We start from the raw sequence: 22,379 nt of genomic DNA on the forward strand, positions 1-22,379 counted from the left end.
GCACTGCCGTTAGCTGGACCCCACCTTCTGCCATCTCTGGCCACCAAGTCACTTTCCTTGTTTGCGGCTGTACCACAGTGGTGAGACTGCCCAGGGGTAAGTTGGTCAGTGGACAGTGTTCCTCTTTTCTGAAAACTGTCTGCACAATTGCCAGCAGGCATTTGCTGGTTAAGATATATCTATTCCAAAAGACGGTTCTAAAATTCGTCATTGTAAAACCATACCTGGCATCTAATAACTACAGTTTACCCAGCCATCCACTCATCTTAAAAAAAAAAAAAAAAAATTGCTTTTTGATTCTTGCTAAGGAATAAGGTTGCATGTTTTACACTTTCGTAAAATTAGACACGTGGACCGTGGGTTTGGCATTGCTTTGTACCTAAAAGGGGGAAAGCTCCTGACATTGCTATAGCTATAACCATTACAGTGACTGTCCTTTCTTCCCCTACCCAACTAGATTAATAGCATGTCCTCCATTCACTATGTAATTTCAATCCCTAAACTGCTTTAGAGCCTTTCTTCAAGACAGTTGTACAAAGGCATTTATTGTATATTTATTCTCTGACTCCCTCAGCAGCTCAGAAGTGGAAGATGACGCTCCCTATTCATTACTAATGGGACACCCAAACCTAATAGATAATGATTTTGTGTTATTCGAGAAAACAAAACAGTAAACAAACAGTAAGCCTTCCACTAGAACATGCAGTGGTTTCAAGAAGTCGCTTGTGAATTCTAAATTACATACAAATGGAAACTAACCGTATGTCTTTAATTCAGTATGAAATTTTGCTTTCGCTTGTCATGTAGAGTAGCCCTCTCAAATTTTTGGTTTTAATTTCTGTCAGTTCCATAATCATTGCATGAGCATTCACCATCACTGAATGCTGGTGCTGTCGCTCCTAATTTTCCTTTCTTTTTAATTTATTATTATTTCTAACTTTTTTGTTTTGTTTTTTAACTTGCAGTGCAAGCTTCACATAAAGCCTGGCAAGCCAAGGATGTTCCCGCATTCACCTGCTTTTGCAGTAATATCGTATCTCTGCCATGTGTGTTCTTTCGTTTTATTTTAGTTTTTTTACCCTTCCTCAAACACCAATAACTATTATTAACTCGTTTTGCTGAATGTTGTTGAGTGGTAGAAAATGATAGAACAAAGGACTAGCTGCAAAAGCGCTGTGCAGCTGGACTGTGTTTCCGGAAAGTAAATGATTTGCTTTTTATGCCTGTTCTGAATGGCAGCACGAAGCAGGCCTGTTACTTGTATGTCGCTTTGGACAGAGGAAAGTGGGGTAAAATGCTACCTGTACGTCTGACATGAAAAGTTCTCACCGCCTCAGCAGCTGAACTAAAAACCTGAATAGCCATGACAAGAGTTTGCATTTCCTTGATTATTCATCTCCATGAGTGCACAGTCCCTGAAATCACTGTCTTTTCTCCACACTTGTCCCAAGCCAAGGTCGATTTGTACATAGACAGAATGGTGGGCAAGCATTATATTTTATTTTTACACTTGCATGACATTTTCATTTTAATCAGTAACATTATTTGGCCTGAGCTTGTGGGTCTGTTCAGACTGTCTCCTCTGATGGTTTGAAACTGTATCTGAATGCCTGCTTTCAAATCCTGGCCAATTTGGAGTAGACTGGTATGAGAAAACAGATTATGTTCACATTCGCTGGTGCATCCTTGATCCTCTCACAGACAGGGATCTTAAAGGTTGGATCATACAACATTGCTTAGTAGAAGAATCTTCTGCTAAGGATGTTGGGCTTTCTACAACCTACTTACCACTAACAATAAGGAATCTTTCATAAACACACCTCAGTTTGTTCCCAGTGGGCCTAGAGGGAGGACCTGATGACTGATTCCAGGATAGTTGTATTTCTAATAAAATTTTTCACTACTCATGAGAAAATGTCCACAAATGCTTCCCTTAGAAAATTTGTTATAAACTGTATCAATGGCAGCACAAATTTGAGGGGACCTTGCAAATTTTAAGGTGGAAATAGGAAGGAAAACAACATGACCCGTAAGTCAAGAAGGTAGACATTTCCTATCCAGCTTCCTTGCTTAGTCTCCTTCCGGTATTTGGCAATAAAAAAAGAAGAAGAAATAAAACAGCTGAAGTCTCAAATCATCGTCTGGAATTTTCCTCACCATGGCTAGCTTCACCTGCTCTTTGTCTAAGTCCCTTGCCTTATCAGGGATTAGAACTGACCCATATCCCAGAACCTGTACTACATGCCTAATTTGCATGGAAAAGTGCATGTTTAGTCTTTTCAATACTGTTCCTTTCCGATGCTTATCCTTTCATCTCTGTGATTGTTTTTTCCCCTCTCCTAACAAGATCCTCCCAGCTTTCCCTCTACATGTAGTCTCCTGTTCTTACTTGAAAGGATAACATTTCTCATCAACCCACTTCTGCTCTGCATTTTCCTCTGGCCCTCACTAGTTATAGGTTAAGTAAAAATGATAAAATATGCTGCATCTCCCCTGACACACACTTTCTTTTTTGAATTTTAACGAGTCTCTGTTTGATTTCGGCAAAGACTTTTTCCTTCTCTTTGTCCTCGGCCATACTTAGAGGAAAGAAGGAAGGGTCTTCCAGGAGCTGATTATGCTTAATTAGGCAAAGTAAGGAAATCAGTTTCATTGAAGCCTAAATGAAGCTGAGATACAAACTATAAACTAGACGCAGCAGCATAGTCTTCACAGGTTTAGGAGCTACTGGACCAACATTCTTGTTCTTGCTTTTGTTTTTCTAAATGATTCTAGTCTAAAGCTAGCCGTAGAGCAGCCAAGTAGTAGCTGGCATGTTGATGTGAACCACGGGCTGGATTTGCTCATAGGCTGTGCAGCGGACAAAAGCTTGAATATTTGTGTTGTATGCTTGTTCCAACCACTGCTTGTGTGAGCATTTTTTGTGCCTTATACAGAAAGTATACTTTTACATTGTTTCTTGCATCATTAAATTTTTAAAAAATGAGCTTAACAATGAAAGGCATCCAGCTGACTTTTTGATTCCAAGATTATTGACTGGATTGACTTTTTTGAGTTAAATTTTTCACAGCAAAATAAATCATATGGCGAGTCAGGGAATAAAAAGTCAAAAGAAACAAATAGAAGCTTTTTTTTTTTTTTTTAATGTGTTGCTTCTGAACTTTTTTCTGCCACTGCTCCTCAGCCCTGTTTAGTTTGTTATTGCTGCTCTTCTTTTTTCTTTCTGTATCTATGCCTTTTTTCACAGTAGTCCTTGGCTCTGCACGGAATAAATGATACCCTCAAATCTAATTGGATGCGCTTTCACCTTTGCATGTAAGTACGGTAGTAAGAAACTTGAGATCTTTCTGAGTTTTCAAAATTAGAGAAAGCAAATGGGATGGATGGATATTTTTTCTTTTCAAGGGGGGCAGGGAGGTAATGTTTGAGGTTTGAGTAGCCTTTGTTGTTGTTTCTTGTCAACTATTAGTTAAAAGGCCACATTTATATTTTTTTCACAAAAACCACATAAATTCCACTTCTTGACCCAAATTTGGAAATCAGAAATTAATAATCCAGACCATGGTGGCTCATGCCTGTAATCCCAGCACTTTGGAACGCTGAGGTGGGTGGATCACTTGAGGCCAGGAGTTTTAGACCAGCCTGGCCAATATATTGAAACCCTGTCTCTACAAAAAATACAAAAATTAGCCAAGTGTAGTGGCACATGCCTGTAGTCCCAGCTACTTGGGTGACTGTGGCTGGAGAATTGCTTGAACCTGGGAGGTGGAGGTAGCAGTGAGCTGAGATCACACCACTGCATTCCAACCTGGGTGATGGAGTGAGACCCTGTCTCCAAAAACAAAAGAAAAGAAATTATTAATCCTTGCCTGTGCTGTACATAGCCTCATGGGCATCATTGGATAATTCAGAGGGGCCTTGATTCTGGCAATGCAAATAAAGCCAGAATGAGAAATTACCACCTTCTACTAGAGAAAATCAAGAGAAAAAATTTTATGCCAGGCTGCCTTTATGACCACTTAATTTTTTTTTTTAATCTTAGCTTAATGGTCTCTTCCTGGTGCTAACTGCTGACAGTGGCTGCCTCTTTTTTGGGGGGAGAGGGGCCTATATGACTCTAGCTGGCCTTCCCCACATCTTTTCTTCAAACACAATGACCATTTTTTTGCTTCTTCTGAGCTTTAAAGCTCCATAACACATGTGCTGTAGAATGTGATGGAAAAGGACTGATGAGAATTTATTGGCAATTCAAACTGTTTTCCCAACTTAGGATCTTTATTAATTGGTTAAGGTTTTCTCCAAAAAGGGCATTTCAACAAGGGAAATTATTTAATGTAATGCTGGGCACAGATTACTTATCTTCCTTCTATGCCTTGTGACTCACCAGCAGTAACACACACTCTCCACATCTTGTGCACCTCAAATGAAGACTTGGTTTCCTTGCTTTCTTGAGATTTTCATGACTGTTTCACATACAGACTGTTGAGTGAGGTTTTTCAGCTGTTACCAACCCACGTCCTACTGTCTCTGTGTGGTCCTACAAAAACTGTCCATTCCCACCCCTTTGCTTTGCCATTTGCAAGTGTCTGGAATTGTCAAGTCTCAGCTTCCAGAAGTCCTGGTTCCACTGCCAGGACTCATTCTTCAGAGGGATTTATGACCTACAAAGTCTAGTTTGTATGTAGGTATGAAGGGTATTTTTAAAATAAGTTGAAAAGCTGTGAACAGCATTAGAACTTTGTCTGTTTCTTAATTTTAAAATATGCTGATATGCCTTAAACTGTAGTTGTAGATCCTTGTCATTTTGCTGTTTGGAAATAACCAATGTGTTTTCTAAAATTGTTGTGTAATCTACTTTCAGTGTTAATGCAGAATTGTCATGTATGTAAGCTGCATGTTAGACATTTGTCTTTTTAAAAAAACTAAAGTAATTGTATTGATGTGAAGCATATCATTTTTTCAAATATGAAAGTAATCACTTAGCAACATGCTTGGTAATTTGACATCTGTTAAGGTAGGAGAGTGGTGGACAGGTAATCTATGCATATATCACTAGTGCCAAGACATAAAGCGGGGGAAAATATATTTTTACCCAAACATTGTTTGTGTGCCCTTTTTTGTGAGTTCTTTTAGTCGCTGCTTGATTTGCATATGTACACGTGCTTACTGGATAAAAGAAACAGGGATAAATAACAGAGTCTCATGCTTTCCTGCCTCGTGTGGTGGACTTCAAAGGGCTGCCATCTGGGTTACACCAGTTTCTCAAAGATACTTGCCATGTGGTGTCCTGTACTTCACATATCATGTTATCACCCTTCTCCCCCATTCCTGTCCCTGTCCACCCTGACAATTCGTTTACCTTGGCGTCCAGCTGAGGCATCGTCACCTTCACTGGCCTCCTCTTCCCTGCTGCTGCTCACCCTCCCGCCAGCTCGAGGAAGTCACCCTGTTAACTGACACACTGCTGTTCTTTCACAGCTTGTTGTAGAAAAGCTCCTTTTTTTTTTTTTTTTTTTGTCTTAAGCCATTAAGAATCAAATTTGAATCTGAACCTTTCTTTTTTCTCTTCTGTAGCTTCTTCTTTATGTAATCATCCTGTTGACAAGCCCTACTCTCTCCTAATGGACATAGAGCATTAGAAGAGCAGGAGCTGTCTGTTCACACGTGTTGGGGAAGAGTTACCTCATTTCCACCATCGCCTCCTGTTCTTTTAAAGTCTGGGTCAAATATTGCACTGCTGTTTGTATTTGTCAATGTCTGCCCATAGTGGATACTGAAGTGACTTATCACTACCAAAAAATAGTCATATTCAATAATATTAATTAAAAAGAAAAAAGGCAATTGAGTGAAACAATTGGCTCGAGAAAACTCGAGCCAAGACCCAAGGTCTTGTGCTGGGATCTCCTTGCTTAGAACTATCATGTTCTTGAAGCTGATCCAAGGACTGATCGACTGAAGACAGCATGTACCCTAACCTGAAGGGACCACCACCTCTGGGGCACACAAACTTTATCTCATGGTAACTCCTGTCCTTTCTGTCCTGTGAGCCACATTCTGAACAGCCTGATCAGGATCCTGAACCATCAGGTCATAAGATCCGAGCAACATTTTCCTTTTGTTAGTTTTATGGGTCGTTTTGGTGTTTGGGATTTTTTTTTTTTTTTTTTTTTAACATTTGATATTGCATGAACAGAGATGGCTGCAATTTTTTTTTCTTTGGAGTGTTCTATTGATACAATGTTTTTATTTTTCAGCTGACCATCTGCCTCTTGAGAGAGAGAGAAGTGGGCATCCTTCCTTTAAATTCAGGAACCACTGTTGTTTTATTTGGCTTTTTCTGTTACTTGCATCCCTTATATATAAGTTGTTTTGGATTTGGGATTACATTTTGGGGGAGAAAAATTCCACTTCTGTTTTTTGTATTGGTTATTCGGCTTACTTTTGGTATCAAAATTATGCCAGTTTTAAGCTCACTTGAGTGAAGTTTAAGTCAAGATTCTGTTTAATATGCTTTGCTCATCTTGGAAACAACCAAAAACTTCATTTTTTTTGTTATGGGGTTTTGACCTACAAGTCCTAATCATGTTTAAAATGTGCCGGTGTTGGGTAGATGACTTTTCTGCCTCTGGGGTTCAATTTATATTTAAAGATATCTTAAAATAACTTACTGGCCCATCCCTGCCTTTTTATTTGTTGTGAAGCTCTGTACCTTGTGTCCACAGTTTTTTACCAGGACTCATGTCTTGGACCATGGGAAATGAACCCCAAAGAAGTACATACCTCTTCTCCCAGATAACAGCATCATTAATGATGGTTCTGATTCACATTGTCTTCTCAGAGTTACCTAGGTGAATTTCTCTACAACATCTGCAGAAAACCTGCTGAGAAAGCATTCAGACTGGATCACTTAAAATCACATCTATAACCAAACACATACTTCTGCCAGTTGAGTGAGCCTGTGATTTCTAATGCTGACCTGTTTGTGATGAATCCGATTCAGGACTAGATTGCTTTAGTTAGCAGTGACTTCTTAGGGGCAGTTTTCTAGCCAAGGGACAATTTTTGAATTCATATGTATTGTAGAGCACAGACATATATTTTGTTATCTTTCTGTTTCATTACTTGTCTATAGATGTGCTTATTTCCATCTTTACTTTTCAGCTCCATAGTAGGTAGACCATAAAAATACTGTTGGTGGCATGAGTTGCGTTTAATCAAGATCCTTAGTAGTGTTCTCCTCTGAATAAGAATGGTAACATACGGTTCCTTTAGACAGTGAAATAATGAAGCAACAGTCCCTGCCTCTTGAATCACTTGATTCCTGGAAAGAGATTATTTAGAGCAATTGGATGAACAAGTTAGCAAGCTGCTTTCTTTACTTAGGAAAGAAACCAACTAAAAGTAATAAAGTCAGAATCATGTGAGCCATTAAATGATCAAAATATCGGCATCAAAAGCCATCCCCTTCACTTTACTCTGTAAGGACAGAAATCTGCTAGTAGTGTGACCAGTGGAGTGGGAAAGGAATAGCAGCTCCTTACCAACTGATGCCAGAGCACGACATCAGTTTTGCTAGTTAAACATGTAGATCCTGTTGTGTGAGACCACTGTCATCACCAAGTATAAAGAGCTTTGTTCTTAAACTCCCTATTTTGATATTCTAACTTTATTCTATCATTTTAAAAACAAAGTCTGCATCAGACTATAAATTTTTTTAGCAATATTTAATAATCAAATTAGGCAGTATTTTTTTAAGTAAGGAATCTATATTGTTGCTATTTCCTTTTTTGTTCTTGTTTTAGCTCCCAGAATAGAGGACGTATAATAACCATCTTAATGGGGGCGGCGGGGGGGGGGGGGAACAGGGTATTATCAGTAGGTTAGCCTCAGTCCAGTTAGCTAGTGGAACCTGATCATGTACACCTCTGGCCAGCCAAGTGCCTTGCCGTTTCTCTTCCCCTAAGATAGAATGCCGTTGATCTGGCATTTTACCCTAGGCAGTTCTTTTTCTCCAGTGTTGATAAAGCTGGTAGTTTTTCTCCTGGATGACCAAGTAAGGGGTGTGAAGCCCTTACTTGGGTATAATAAAAAAATTTTTTTAATTTTTTTTTTTTTTTAAAGATGGGTTTTCACCATGATGGCCAGGCTGGTCTTGAACTCCTGACCTCAGATGATCCACCCACCTTGGCCTCCCAAAGTGCTAGGATTACAGGCATGAGCCACCGCGCCCGGCGCCTAGCAATAAAAATTATTGGCTTATCTCAAGATTGTGGAAAAGCGAAGCAAGGAGAAACGAGGCATCTAAACCTATTTCCACTGGTAATAAAATAGTTTTTTGTTCTTCATTTAATCTTAAATATTAGTTCTTTTCAGATACAGACTCTGCCTTGATACAAGCATGGTCTAGATGGTCTCCTTGACATTAGCCCAGCACATGTATAAAGGAGAGATCCAGTTTTCTCAGTCGTTATGCACTGAGCCGGACAGATAGAAACAGGTCCTCACCCCCAATGACTGACCAAACTTCTTTTCCCCATCAGCAGTACTTATCAAATGAAACTTCCTTCTTAGTTATTTTGGTTATTTTTATTTGTATTTGCCTGCTGTTGGCCCAGATTATGGGTAAATATTTCTGGTATCTAACAAACAAACTAATACATGGCCAGGTGCAGTGGCTCTTGCCTGTGATCCCAGCACTGTGGGAGGCTGAGGCGTTGGATTTCAAGGCTAGGATTTGGAAAACAGCCTGACCAACATGGTGAAACCCTGTCTCTACTAAAAATACACAAATTAGCTAGGCATGGTGGCATGTGCCTGTAATTCCAGCTACTCGGGAAAATAGGCAGGAGAATCACTTGAACACAGGAGGTAGAGGTTGCAGTGAGGCAAGATTGCCCCACTGCACTCCAGCCTGGGTGACAAAGCACAACTCTGTCTCAAAAATAAATAAATAAATAAATAAATAAATAACATACAAAAGACTATTACCATTTTTTTTTAAGCCACCTTTGAAAGCTTTTGTTTCACAACTGACTTAACCTTTTTCCACCTGGAGACTGACAGTCATGGCAGTGTGCCTCACTTCAGAGTTTCTAGTGCTTGAATTTTTAAGACCAAGATACCTAGTTTTGTGTTTCAGTCTCTAGCAAGCAATTGGCATACCCAGGGCTGGTGAAGGGAATGATTGTAGTAACTTTTTTTTTCTTTGGTGGCATCTCACTCTGTTGCTTAGGCCGAGGTCCACGAGCACAATCATGGCTCACTGCAGCCTCGACCTCTTTGGTTCAGGCAATCCTCCCACCTCAGCCTCTTGAGTAGGTAGGACTATAGGCACCAGCAACTATGCCTGGCTAATTTTCTTCGTAGAGATGGGGTCTCATGTTGCCCCAGCTGGTCTCAAACTCCTGACCTCAAGCATTCCTCCCACCTCAGCTGCCCCAAAATGCTGAGATTACAAGTATCATCTATTGTACCCAGCTTGCACATGCTAATTTTAGAAGACTAATTGGGAGCCTGGGTATCTACTTATCTCCCTTTCCTACCTTGCTATTCCTGATTAGCAGCTATATATAAATGAGACCTTTTGGTTGCCAGTGGTACATCTCATGAGGTACAAAAGAAGATTTCACATCTGCCTCAGATCAGTTACTTGTAGGGATGCGAGATGAACAGTCTTTCAGTCCACTGTGGGAAGTTTCTTCCAAAGTTATGGCACCTAGATCAGGGGAGGCAGAGGCTATTACAAGATTTTATTGGTCCTTGTCCCACAAAAGAACAAATAAATATGTGTGTTTGAGGGTGGGGAACGGGGAGCAGAATAACATTCCATAAAGACCTGGGCTTGGCCCGGTGTGGTGGCTCAAAATCTGTAATCCCAGCACTTTGGAAGGCAGAAGCAGAAAGATCACTTGAGGCATGGAGTTTGAAACCAGTCTAGGAAACAGCGAGACTCCATCTCTAAGAAATTTTTTAAAGTTAGCCAGGTATGTTGGTGCATGTCTATAGTCCTAGCTACTCAGGAGGCTGAGGTAGGAGGATTGCTTGAACCAGGAGTTTAAGGCTGCAGTGAGGTAGGATGATGTCACTGCTCTCTACCCTGGCCAACAGACCTAGACCCTGTCTGTTATATAAACAAAAGAGCTGGGCTTAACTGTGCACAGTGCGTTTAGAACTCTGGAGAGCTGCAGTTCTTGCTTCCCGTGTGTGTGTGTGTGTGTGTGTGTGTGTGTGTGTTTTCCATCTTCCCCCAACCTCTCCTTCCCTCTCCAAATACTTTATTGTATGTACTGCACCAGGCCTACGTTAGGTACTGGGGATTTAGCCATATACTATGAACTGAACTTGAATAACTCTCATAAGTGCAGCAATGTTGAGGGTGAAAGAAAAGGCAAGCCCTTTCTATGCTGTTTGCAGAAGACAGATGATCATACCCTCAAAAGCAAAAAGGACTCTGCTCCCCACCAATCACTTTTCAGTGTCTGCTTTCCTAAAGCTGGCCTTCATTCTAGAGTGTCCTATTGCCTAACAAAATAAGCTATTTCCACAAATGAGAGACCAGTTCACTAGGCCTAGGGCTCTTCAAACTGCCCTTCTGCTACCTTATTGTTGTATATCACAATAAGGTGAACAGTTCTGGCATATGATCTGCTATGAAGGCTATACTTTAAGATTTATGAGGTTCTCATTTCATCCTTAACTCCAGAAGCTCCTGGGAACTAAAAAAGCAAGTTCTCAGATTTCTCTGATAAGACATTCTTGGTTACCTTATTACATCTTTTCAAGTAAGAAGTGGTACAAGGGAGAATTATGTCTCTATTTGTCTTACATACTAGTACATCATAAAAGCCACTAAATATGGTGAGGGAAAGCTTGTGATTTAATTCCTTGATGCAAGCTGTGCGCTTCATCTTTTCTCCTAATGATTAGCCAAATCCAACTCAAACAGAAAGCAGCAAGGTTTGGGGACTTGGCTATATTCAAGCCTTCTCAACTGTATTTCTAGGCCCTTTTGCAGAGCTACAAAATTCACTAAATTGAGATTTGTAAGACTGGTTCTGGTTTTTCTTGGTCTGAAACTTGGTATCCGGACACCATCTGCCCCTTAAGCCTGGCTGATCTTGCCAAGGTTCCCTCAGTCTCACACACACAGGCCTCCTGTACCTTAAGTAATGTGAACTTGTAACTAAGCCAACACAGTTGGCTTAGCAACCAGATGAGTATTCAACTGCTTGCTACCATACATTAAACCCAAAACAACTTGGTTTTTCCCAGAAATTTAAAAAGATGCTGTATTTTTCTAGGAGCACCATCTAGTGGCCAAAGCTCGTAACATCTGATAACAGATAAAGGAGACATTCTCAACATAATTTAAAGACAAAGAGTTTTGGAGTCTTTAGAAGTTAACATTTATACATTAGACAAAACTTCACGATATCAAATAGAAAGGGTAAAGTTTGGGGATGAGTTAGAAGTTGAATCTGGTTAAAAGCGTTTTAGCTATGTAAACGGGATGCATCTGCCAGGATGATGTGAGAACGTGATACGGTATCTTCACTTTCCAGTTGAAAATCTGCACACTGTATAAAGAAGCTCCTCATCATATTGGCTGTGCATCAATAGCTTAACCACATTTTCTTCTCTAGTGAAAGGCCACCGTGCTGCTTTGGGCATTAGTGCTCAAGTGTAACTTGCTTTAGGAAACCTAGGAGTAGGGCTGGACATGGTGGCTCACACCTGTAATCCCAGCACTTTGGGAGGCCAAGGCTGGTGGATCACCTGAGGTCAGGAGTTCAAGACCAGCCTGGCCAACATGGTGAAACCCATCTCTTAAAAAAAAAAAAAAGAAAAAAAGAAATCTAGGAGTAAATTTAAAAGCTTGAAAATTCACTTATGTGAAGAACACAGAAGTGGTTGGCTCTAACAACAAAGGATAAAATAAGTAGTACTTCTTGGGGGCACAAACACCAGCATCTTAATTCTCATCAACTTGGCTGAGGAACTACGTTCTACCTTCCTCCACAGCCAAAGGCAGCGTCAGGAACATTTATTACCAACTGGTTATATTCGACCTTTTTCTTTTTTTTAGATGGACTCTCTGTCTGTCACCAGGCTGGATTGCAGTGGCGTGATCCTGGCTCACTGCAATCTCTACCTCCTGGGTTCAAGCGATTCTCTTGCCTCAGCCTCCCTAGGAGCTGGGACTACAGGCACCTGCCACTACACCTGGCTAATTGTATTTTTAGTATTTTTCACCATATTGGCCAGGCTGGTCTTAAACTCCTGACCTTGTGATCTGCCCTCCTCGGCTTCCCAAAGTGCTGGGAGCCACAGCACCCGGCCTATAGTTGACCTTTTACTGACATTTGGGGGCACTCTGCCTTCCCAGCTTTCCCTCCCCCCACAAACTAATACATCATCTACCTGTAAAGAAAACTTCTAGTTCTCCATATAACTACTGCATATCTATCTCGTAGAGAATGAAGTAAAATATTTAGCTTGTAATCTGCGAGGGCTAGAACATGTCTGCCCATCAAGTATATTCCCTTGCTTTTCCAGAGGCTTCATGGAGTGACAGGTTTTTTAACCACCAGGAGGCACCAGACAATTATGATGCATAATGACATAATGCTCAAGTTTCCAGATCTTGAGTTTGTGATGTGATGCCAAAGTTTAACGCAAGTAACTTGGGACAGGCTGAGAATCATTTCAGATAAAAAGGGCAGCAGGAATATTCTTTTTATTTTTTTGGAGACAGAGTCTCGCTCCATCGCCACCCACCAGGCTGGAGTGCAGTGGTGTGATCTTGGCTTACCACGACCTTCGCTTCCCAGGTTCAAGCAACTGTCCTGCCTCAGCACCCCCCCCCCCCCGCCCCCGAGTAGCTGGGGCTACTGGAGCACACCACCACACCCAGCTAAATTTTGTATTTTTAGTAGAGACAGGGTTTCACCATGTTGGCCAGGATGGTCTCAATCTCTTGACCTCATGATCCACCCGCCTCGGCCTCCCAAAGTGCTGGGATTACAGGCGTGAGCCACCACGCCCAGCCCAGGAACATTCTTAATGCGAACTTCTACACTGTTCAAGAATACTATGCTTTCTGTCACAAGCCACAGTTCTCTAAGGGCCCAAAGTCGGTCGTGAGCAAACAGGCTCAAGCCTCTGAAACGGTGGCTGAGAAAGTGTAACAGAGTGCCAGAGTGCTCTTGAGGGCCGGGTCTCCAAAGTACTATTACTGAACAGAGAGATGGGTTAAATAAGCTTTGAGGCATGAGAGCTTAGCAGCCCACTATGCGACTTGATTTGGTGTCCCATGAAAAGAATGCTGTTACAAACTGACTTACCAGCAATTTTTAAATACTGAAAACTTTAAGACCAAAAAATGAAAATCCTATTGTCCTCTAACATTCTGCTCAATTTGCAGCTACTGGACTACAAATAAAATACTGACTCTACACTCAATTTTATCCCTAGTTTTCTACATAACCCAACTGTGTCCTCATCTGTTAAACAGGAGGAAGAGAAAGAATTAAGTCCCATTCATTATACAGATACTATGAATATATGCAGTTGTAAACTTCTTAGAGCTCCTACAATTCAGATGAATTAAACAGATGAAGATCAGAATGAGAAATTTTTTAAATGTGCATCTGTGAAGGCAATCTTTTGCCATCTTCCCTCCTACTCCCTGTACCAATGGGTGTAAATGCTTCCCATTCAATTGGATTTGAAGGTCATAAAACAGGTAGTCGACCCTACCACAAAAATTTTTTACAAATCAGATGTTGACCTGAAAATACTCTTGTTCTGCTAAATCTGAAAATTAAAAATGACATATTTTAAATATACAGGTCTGAGCCTACCCTCACAAGCAGTCACATTAAGAAGAGAATTTACTATTTGGAAGATTCACAGTGTACCAGTGAATACCAAAAAAGAAAAATTCTTATGTCTAAAAACCTATATTCCTCAATTACATTCAGATCACCTTTTCTTCATGTTTTATTTTCAGTAAGTATATTCTTAATCTTTCCATTGCTTTCTCTAGTTGAAATAGTAGTGCCTCGCCAATCAAGAACCTGTACCTCTTCACAACCAGAAGAAAAGTCACAGAAACAAAAGTTAAGGACAACTTTTTATTGCTACCAGAGGCTTTTATCATCAGTACACAGTTCTGACTGCAATACCTTTTTCAGACTGCAAAGGGAGCTCAGGATCCAGAAGTCATTAAGAGATATAGGTAGGCTGGGGAGGTAGGGGGAGTAAGTTCTAACAGCTTAACATAAAACCAGGGTACCTAATTTAGTTATGACATGTTACAGACTCAAATCACAGCGCTGCCCCAACATCTAGACAGTCTCTCATACTGATTATAAATGAGTGAAAACTAATCAGTTACAAAAATCTAATTTCAGTTGTTACATACATGTTTCTTTGGTGAGCACCAGGATGTATTAACTTTATCGCAAATCTTTTATACAAATATCAAAAATGCTTTCAACAAATCTAAGTGTTTGAATTACATGCAACTTTTAAGCATCACTTTAAGGTAAACAAAAATGAAAACCATAATTTTAAATTAAAATTTGAAATGAGTCAGTTTGGTAATATGTGATCTTTTTCTGTTGCTCTCTCTTATTAATATGGGACAATTCCAAAGTACCCTTTTCAAACTAATTGGAACTTGAATCATGGCTGTCACACCAAAATAATTTGTTCATTCAATTGCTAAAAAATAATTTTGGGGTTTCCTATTCAGTGAAAATCAGAATACAGATCACCATGCATAAAGGTCACTAACTATTAGATGGAGAAGCAAGCAAAAGCAATGGGAAGATTAAATCAGGATGCTGAGGGGGAACAGGTTTGCTGGCTATGAATTTTAACTGAATTTTTGACAGGGCAAGCTACGTTACATTATGGCAGAAAAAAAGTGCAACTGACATACTACTAAGTGATTTTTTAAGTTTAAAAAAACGTGTGGATCTTTTGGAATTTTTTTTTTTTTTTTGGTCTTTATGTGCTTAAATAATGTTGAATTATAATTAGCCACACAAATAATGAGAGGTGTTTTTTTTTTTTTTTTTTTTTTTTCTGGCTTACTCCAAATCAGCCTGTTAAGGTATATTTCCTTCTACAGCCTTTCCTCATTTCCCACGTTCTCATTCCCAGAGTGTCTTAGTTTACACTCAAACGTAACTCTTGTTGAAACTACATGACAGAAACAGGCTGCAAAGGTGGACAAGGAGAAGCATGTCCCTCCTGTCTTGATATATCAGTGCCACACACAGAACCCACATTTTCTGAAACATTATCTTCATTATAGAGCCGTTTGATTCCATCATAGAAGTCATCCACTTCCATTTCCTCAACTTTGCGTTTAGCAGAGATCTGCATGCACCCATTGGCAGCTGGGAGATGATGGTAAAAGGCTGCTGTACCTCTGACTGGCACTTCTGGCTTGCTGTTGTCCTTGGAGAAGTCTGGGCCTGAGACAGAGGAGGGATGTAATCTGAACACTCCTTTGTCACAGGTTACCAGGGTGTGCTTGAGGGGACGGTAGACATAAACGGAATTTAGAGGCAGGGAAGACTGCAGAGTAGAAAGGTGATGTGCCACAAGCTCCCGACAATGGATCAACTGGGAGCTATCCATCTGGGCCAGGGGGAAAAAAAAACACCACAGCTGATCATTAACATAGGCTGCTCTGTTATCTCTGCTGGCCATTTTTCCTCCCTGTGCTTTTTGTCCCTGCTGAGTCTTTTCTCTCCCCACATCTTCTACTTCATACTCATCTATTTATCTGGCCTACCCATCCATTATCATGATCTTAGAAATTTGGTCCAAATCTGTATTTCTACTATAAATATCTTTGGAACTTGAGTTCTGTATTTGCAACAGTATGCTGAACATTTACATGAGAGCAGAAACTACTTTCTTTTTCACTGCTATATATCCAATGTCTGCTTTATTTTTTTTTTTTTTTCAGTCTATTCCCCCTTTCTAGAAGGCCCTTCAGAAGAGGCCCTCTTGGCCTCTTCCAATTTTTTTTCAGTGGAGTCCAAAGTACTGATAAACACATTCATTATGAATTTAAGAAGACAGAAAAAAAAAATTGTAAATCAGGGATGAGGAGGGAAGCTAAGAATTTTAAAGCAGTAAATGAAAAATTTAGTATTTTATATTAAATATAGACTCAACACTAAGATGAAATGTTTGGGTAAAGTTTTAATTTGGGAGTTTTGCTAATTCCTCCTTACCCTTGAGGACAATTATTAATCCTTTCTGGAGTTATCCCTGACTCCCTCAACACCCCGAACAACCTAAATAACACGGTCATCTGTTTCTGTATCAACCTTTTAACATATTTATGGCCAGGTGTGGTGGTTCATGTCTATAATCCTAGCACTTTGGCAGGCCAAGGCGGTGATTGCTTGAGGCCAGGAGTTCAAGACCTGCCTGGCCAACAAGGCGAAACCCCTTCTCTGCTGCAAACACAAAAAATTAGCTGGACGTGGTGGTGCATGCCTGTAATCCCAGCTACTCAGGAGGCTGAGGCATCAGAATGGCTTGAGACAAGGAGGTGGAGGTTGCAGTGAGTTGAGATCAAGCCATTGCACTCCAGCCAGGCCAACAGACAGAGCAAGATTCTATCTCAAAACATAGACACTAAACTCTTTTAACATATTTACCACATTTCACTATAATAATCTATTTAACCATTTAGCCTTTCCATTATAGACTACAAGACCGAAGATGCAGGCATTGTATTATATTCATCTTTTGATCCTTAAGTTTACTGCCCAATGACTGCACATTGAAGGCCTTCAAATTATTACCTGTAGTAAAGTGTCTTTCTGCCTCATGTTCCCTATAATTACAGCACTGTCAAAATAACCTTAGTTAGCATCATATATTCCTCCCCAACTCTCTTCAGTGGCACCCCAATGCCTATCAAAAATAAGCTAAACTCCTTGGTTTAGTAAGAACCTCCATAATCAGACCCCAACCTTCTTTTCTAGCCTTATTTCCTAGCGTACCCTCAACTTGTGGTCTACACTCTTACTAGCAAAACAGTCCTGCTCTTTATAATGCACAAATCTTCCCCTTTCTCACTTTATGGTTAATCATCTTATTTCTACCTGTTCAAATTGTACTGCCCATTCTTCCAGGCCTGGCTAAACACCATAACCTTCAGGAAGCCTATCTTAACCATTTAACTATCAGGGATCACTTTTTTCCAGTTTTGGGTATTTTGGACATTTCTGGACCAAGTCTTACTCATCCTCATACAATCTGTAGCACACACCATGACTGTTTGCAACACCACAGAGAAAACAGAAGAAAATAAAGCACTATAAGAACACACTTGGTTACAAAATTATTTTTATCTCTAAATACATTCATTGTTACTGAAAAATACCAGAGGAAAGAATGGTAAAAGGCTGATGTTAGTCATTGTATAATACAAATGCAAAATGACTGAAACTGTCAGAAATACACAAGAAAATGGCAGATTTTAGCAGCTACGATTTTGTTCACTGAATTTTTCCCCTAGTTTGAAAGCCACTAGATAACACACGATGGGTAAGACACACTAGTATTAGAAATTTTTTTCCTCCCTTAAAAGAAAAAGAATTACATAACACTTAAGGTTGTCCCTAACTATCAAGCTTATATTTAGGCTAGGTCTTATCATGTATCCCAGGGATGCAGAACAAGCTGAAATATGCTAAAAACATTGGAACAAAGCATAGAGAAAGGATGGAGCTTCTGCCAATATTTTTTAAAGCCTACAAAAAAGAAATGAAAGAAACTGGGAAATGAAAAAGGGACTACAGTATAGAAATTATTTCTAAAAAATAAGTACAGTCATCCTACAGTAACTAATGGGGGATTGGTTCTAGGATCCCCCAACAGGTAACAAAACCCAAACATGCTAAAGTCTCTTATTATAAAATAGTGTACTATTTGCATATAACCCACTCACATGGTCCTGTATATTTTAAATAATCCCTAGATTATTTGTAATACCTAATAGAATGCCTTCATATCACTTCATCTGTGTGGATTCAGTGTAATACTCATATGTGACAAATTCAAGGTTTGTTTTTTGGAACTGTGAAATTTCTTCCTGCATATTTTCAATTCACAGTTGGTTGAATTCAGGTGCCAAACCCACGGATACAAACAGCTAACTGTACCTCATTTAATGAAATGTTCTTTAGCAAATGAATGGTATTTATTGGCCAGAAAAGTAAAAATACCACAAATACTCTAATGCCTTGGTCACTGGGCCTAATAAATGCCACGGCAGAATCAATACCATGGTAGAATCCTAAAAAAAGATCTATTTAAGTAAGAGGAAGACTATGTCACTATAATCTTTCTGCATGAAAATCCTAAGTAAATAGAGAGTTATATTTTAGAGGTGGAAGACTGACAAGAAATGATAGAGCTAGAAAAGCCATTAGAAATTATTCAAAACAAAACCATCTATATTAACTCCCCTTCCACCCAAGTCCCAAGTAAGTCTTTTGTCCAAAATAACATAAAAATAAATTCCTACTAATCTAGTACAATCTGAATTTGTTCTATAAAAAGCCAAAATAATTTGTTCCTTCTTGAGATCCAGTGGAAGAAGCAAAACAAACACATATACTGGAACTACCAAAACTCTCAACAACAGACAAGTCCTCTAACAGAGTTAGTATGAAGGACTTAAAATGAACTCTTTCTAACTATGAAGTGTCAAGAGAATATTTATTGTTTAACAATAAATGACATAAATGGTAGGTCCAGATGGATCCAGGTTTGGTGAACAGCACAAAGCACTAAGAACAACCAGCTGGAGTAGTCTGACCATAGCCATCTTCAGAAAGAACCAGGAGACTCATGGGGTCTGCTGCTTTAACTCCCTACTCTAGTTTTTTTCTTCTGAGACAGTTTTGCTCATTGCCCAGGCTGGAGTGCAAGGGCACTAACTCGGCTCACTGCAACCTCCACCTCCCAGGTTCAAATGATTCTCCTGCCTCAGCCTCCAGAGTAGCTGGGATTACAAGCATATGCCACCACGCCTGGCTCATTTTGTATTTTTAGTAAAGACAGGGCTTCTCCATGTTGATCAAGCTAGTCTCAAAATCCCAACTTCAGGCGATCTGCCTTCCTCAGCCTCTCAAAGTGCTGGGATTACAGGCGTGAGCCACCGCGGCCGGCCAGTTTTTAATTTGCTTTTTTTCCCCTACTTTTAAATTCAGGGGGTACATGTGCAGGTTTATTACCTAGGTGAATATATTGCATAATGCTGAGGTCTGGAGTATAAGTGATCCTGTCAGCCAGGCAGTGAGCACAGTACCCAATAGTTTTTCAGCCCTTGCTCCCCTCCCTCCTTTTCCCCCAAGTAGTCGCCAGTTTCTACTGCCATCTTTAAGTTACTATCTTAAGGTCTTTTCCATTTGTGTTATAATAACACAAATATCTCATTATCTTATTGCCATCTTTATGTCTGTGTGTACCCCATGTTTAGCTCCCACTTACAAGTGAGAATGTGTGATATTTGGTTTTCTCTTCCTGTGTTAATTCACTTAGGATAATGGTCTCCAGCTGCATCCATGTTGCTGCAAAGGACATGATTTTGTTGTTTTACAGCTGTACCTACTCTAGTTTTAAACTAGAGCATGTTCTTTGACTACTGCCCAGCTAGGAACTACAAAGACCACCACACTAATCTAGGCAAAGTTAACAGCCTCAGTCTATCAGGGTGGGCCGCATCAGAAAGAGGAAGACATGAGCGCAACCACACAACAGAACAAGCATAGAAGGGTAAGGAGAGAAAGACGTTTAGCCATCCCAGAATGGTGATCAACAGGTGCGCAAGAGCTTAAGGGAGTGTAGCTGTGGGAGGTTAAGAGGGACAAAAGAAGTTTGCCTTTCAAACCTGGGAACACGCACCACACTTTGTCTCAAAGAGGGGGCTCAGACAGAACTAGTGATACTGGCCTGCACACAGCACGGTATGTCTGTGATAGACTCTCCTCAAACCAAGCCGCTTGGAATCATTTCACAAATATTTTGGCATGATCTCATCAATCTGATGCAAGAGTTTCCTATACTAAAACCAAAAAACTAGGAAGAGTATCTGATATTGTGGCCTTGTCATGGTCTAATCACAAAGACCTAAGACCTAAGACCTGGTATTCTTACCTGAACACAGGAAACTTAGCAAAAACAGAATTGATTCCTAAAGAACTAGGAGCCGGCTGGGCGCGGTGGCTCAAGCTTGTAATCCCAGCACTTTGGGAGGCCGAGGTGGGTGGATCACAAGGTCGAGAGATCGAGACCATCCTGGTCAACATGGTGAAACCCCGTCTCTACTATAAACACAAAAAATTAGCTGGGCATGGTGGCACGTGCCTGTAATCCCAGCTACTCAGGAGGCTGAGGCAGGAGAATTGCCTGAACCCGGGAGGCGGAGGTTGCGGTGAGCCGAGATCGCGCCATTGCACTCCAGCGTGGGTAAGAGCGAAACTCCGTCTCAAAAAAAAAAAAAAAAAAAAAGAACTGGGAGCCATCCATATTTGCAGCACATTGGTTGGTGTTAGAAAATAACTGCTGAAAGTCTCTACCAAAATTTATGACTTTCCTTTTGTTCACTGTCTTCCCCACTGCAACTTGAATACTACATGGGGCATATCTCTTTTTAAAAAAAATTCACTATTTCCAGTGTGTAAACAAAGATTTCTCAATAAATGTTTTCGGAATATAACTATTAATATAGGTATATGAAAGGATTGGAATAGTGGTTTTCAAATTATGTCCAAACACTACCTAAAAAATGTAATCTAAACCTATGCTACATAGGTAGATCTCCAGCTATGGAAGGGAAAAGGCCATGTTGAGTGGTGCTCTGCCCTTAAACACAAGTATAGCTCCACTTTTCTATTCTGTATTCTGGAATTTGTGTGTGTACAAGATTTTCTTGGGGGAAGGAGGACTGGGAAAGGGTTCCACTTTTAAAACCAATTATGAAAACCACTGAACTAGAATTTTTAAGGTTTGTGTGGTATGAAAAAAAAAGTGCTAGTTCTTTTAAATCACTACTAAGTAGCTCTACGCAGTCTCTAAGAAAGTCTCCAGTTTCCTATAAAGGAGTTGAATAATTTCTCCAAAGATTCTGTCAAATCCCAGGTCTGTAATTCTCCTTCAGCTAAGGAGAAAAAAAAAGTTTCAGTGCCTATATTCTTCCTCTAGCACCAGAAAACTTACTAAGGAGAATCAGGAGGTTTTCTAGTGTTTTTCACTAGGAGAACATGATCTGAAAGCTACAGAATACACATGCTATTTACAACATTATTATTTATGCTTCAAAATCTGTCCTCTGACACTAACACTTTCTATAGCAATCTTTTCTGTACTACCTTGAGAATAAGCACAGAGACCAAGTCAGAAGGCATTAAGAGAGATGCATTTGTTCCAATAAAAATAATGTAATATAGGAGGTTTTCTATTAACCCTATTCCTCTACTTCACAGTCTAATGTGAGTGATTAATATTCAACTTTTCTTTCTAACACTCCATGGTGCGCAAAGTAAATTTTCTGTGTCATTCATTTAAATGAGGTTTATCATAATTTCTAAAAATTCTCACTAAATAGCAACTACCTCCTAGGATTTATTCTCATTATAGCACTTATTAGTTATTTCAATCTAAGACAATTAAAAGATATCCCTTGAAAATGTAAAGCAGCCTGTGTTACACTACATAGACAGATCTCTAGCTAACATGCTGCTCTGATCATCAACCTTTTTTATGAAAAGACTGAGCCCTCCTCTGCTCACAAACTAGAGCATAAAATTCTTGGAAGCACTCACATCTTTTTTAAAAAAAAATTTTTTTGCTTGCTTCATTTTCTTCAGACATACTTCTTAAAATATTTGCTGTAAGATCAATTATAACTTTCTTTTAACAAAAATTCAACTATTGTTTTTTATAATATTCTGAATTTTTAGCTCAATAACTGTAGTCCTTTGCTACAATTAATTTATTGCAAAATGTTAGGCTTAGAATTTAACAGTCTTCTAAGTAAAGTCCAATAAAACAAATCAGAATAACTACTGTTAAATAAGAATAAATAGCCATATAAAGGGAAAGTAGGTTCATCAGTCTTTTATGGACTCAGCTGGCAGGAAAATGGTTTGCAACAGATCTAAACTTGGTAAGTTCTATTTGGTGACATGAATAGAACCAGTAAGCCTTCTCCCAAAGTAGTTGCTAACATAGAGCACTATCACCAACTTTCCATTTGAATGAGAATTTTCTCCACTGAACCTTTACATTTTACTTAGGTGGTTGATAATTGATCAACCTATACATTTTACAAC

The 22,379-nt window shown here is 39.7% G+C and overlaps 2 protein-coding genes across 12 annotated transcripts in view; one reads left to right on the plus strand and one right to left on the minus strand.

Moving 5' to 3' along the window:
• Window positions 1-15,226, plus strand: part of SEPTIN11 (septin 11) — a 100,214-nt gene extending 84,988 nt beyond the window's left edge. For 3 of the 9 annotated variants that reach the window (XM_074396312.1, XM_010334713.3, XM_074396319.1), the window contains exon 10: window positions 3,248-5,100. In XM_074396312.1, coding sequence (XP_074252413.1) covers window positions 3,248-3,272 — 25 coding nt within the window. In that variant the 3' untranslated portion in view covers window positions 3,273-5,100. The other 6 variants (XM_074396316.1, XM_003923929.4, XM_074396313.1 and 3 more) reach the window with 5 other exon arrangements.
• The window catches only part of CCNI (cyclin I), a 52,025-nt gene that overhangs the window by 7,838 nt on the left and 21,808 nt on the right, over window positions 1-22,379 (minus strand). For 2 of the 3 annotated variants that reach the window (XM_039468223.2, XM_074396320.1), the window contains one exon: window positions 15,038-15,654. In XM_039468223.2, the coding sequence (XP_039324157.1) occupies window positions 15,211-15,654 (444 nt within the window). In that variant the 3' untranslated portion in view covers window positions 15,038-15,210. Of the gene's footprint in view, window positions 1-6,780; window positions 15,655-22,379 lie in introns of those variants that run through there. The other variant, XR_012516862.1, reaches the window with a different exon arrangement.

This window comes from Saimiri boliviensis, chromosome 3 (genome assembly GCF_048565385.1).
Source record: "Saimiri boliviensis isolate mSaiBol1 chromosome 3, mSaiBol1.pri, whole genome shotgun sequence".
NCBI lineage: Eukaryota > Metazoa > Chordata > Mammalia > Primates > Cebidae > Saimiri > Saimiri boliviensis.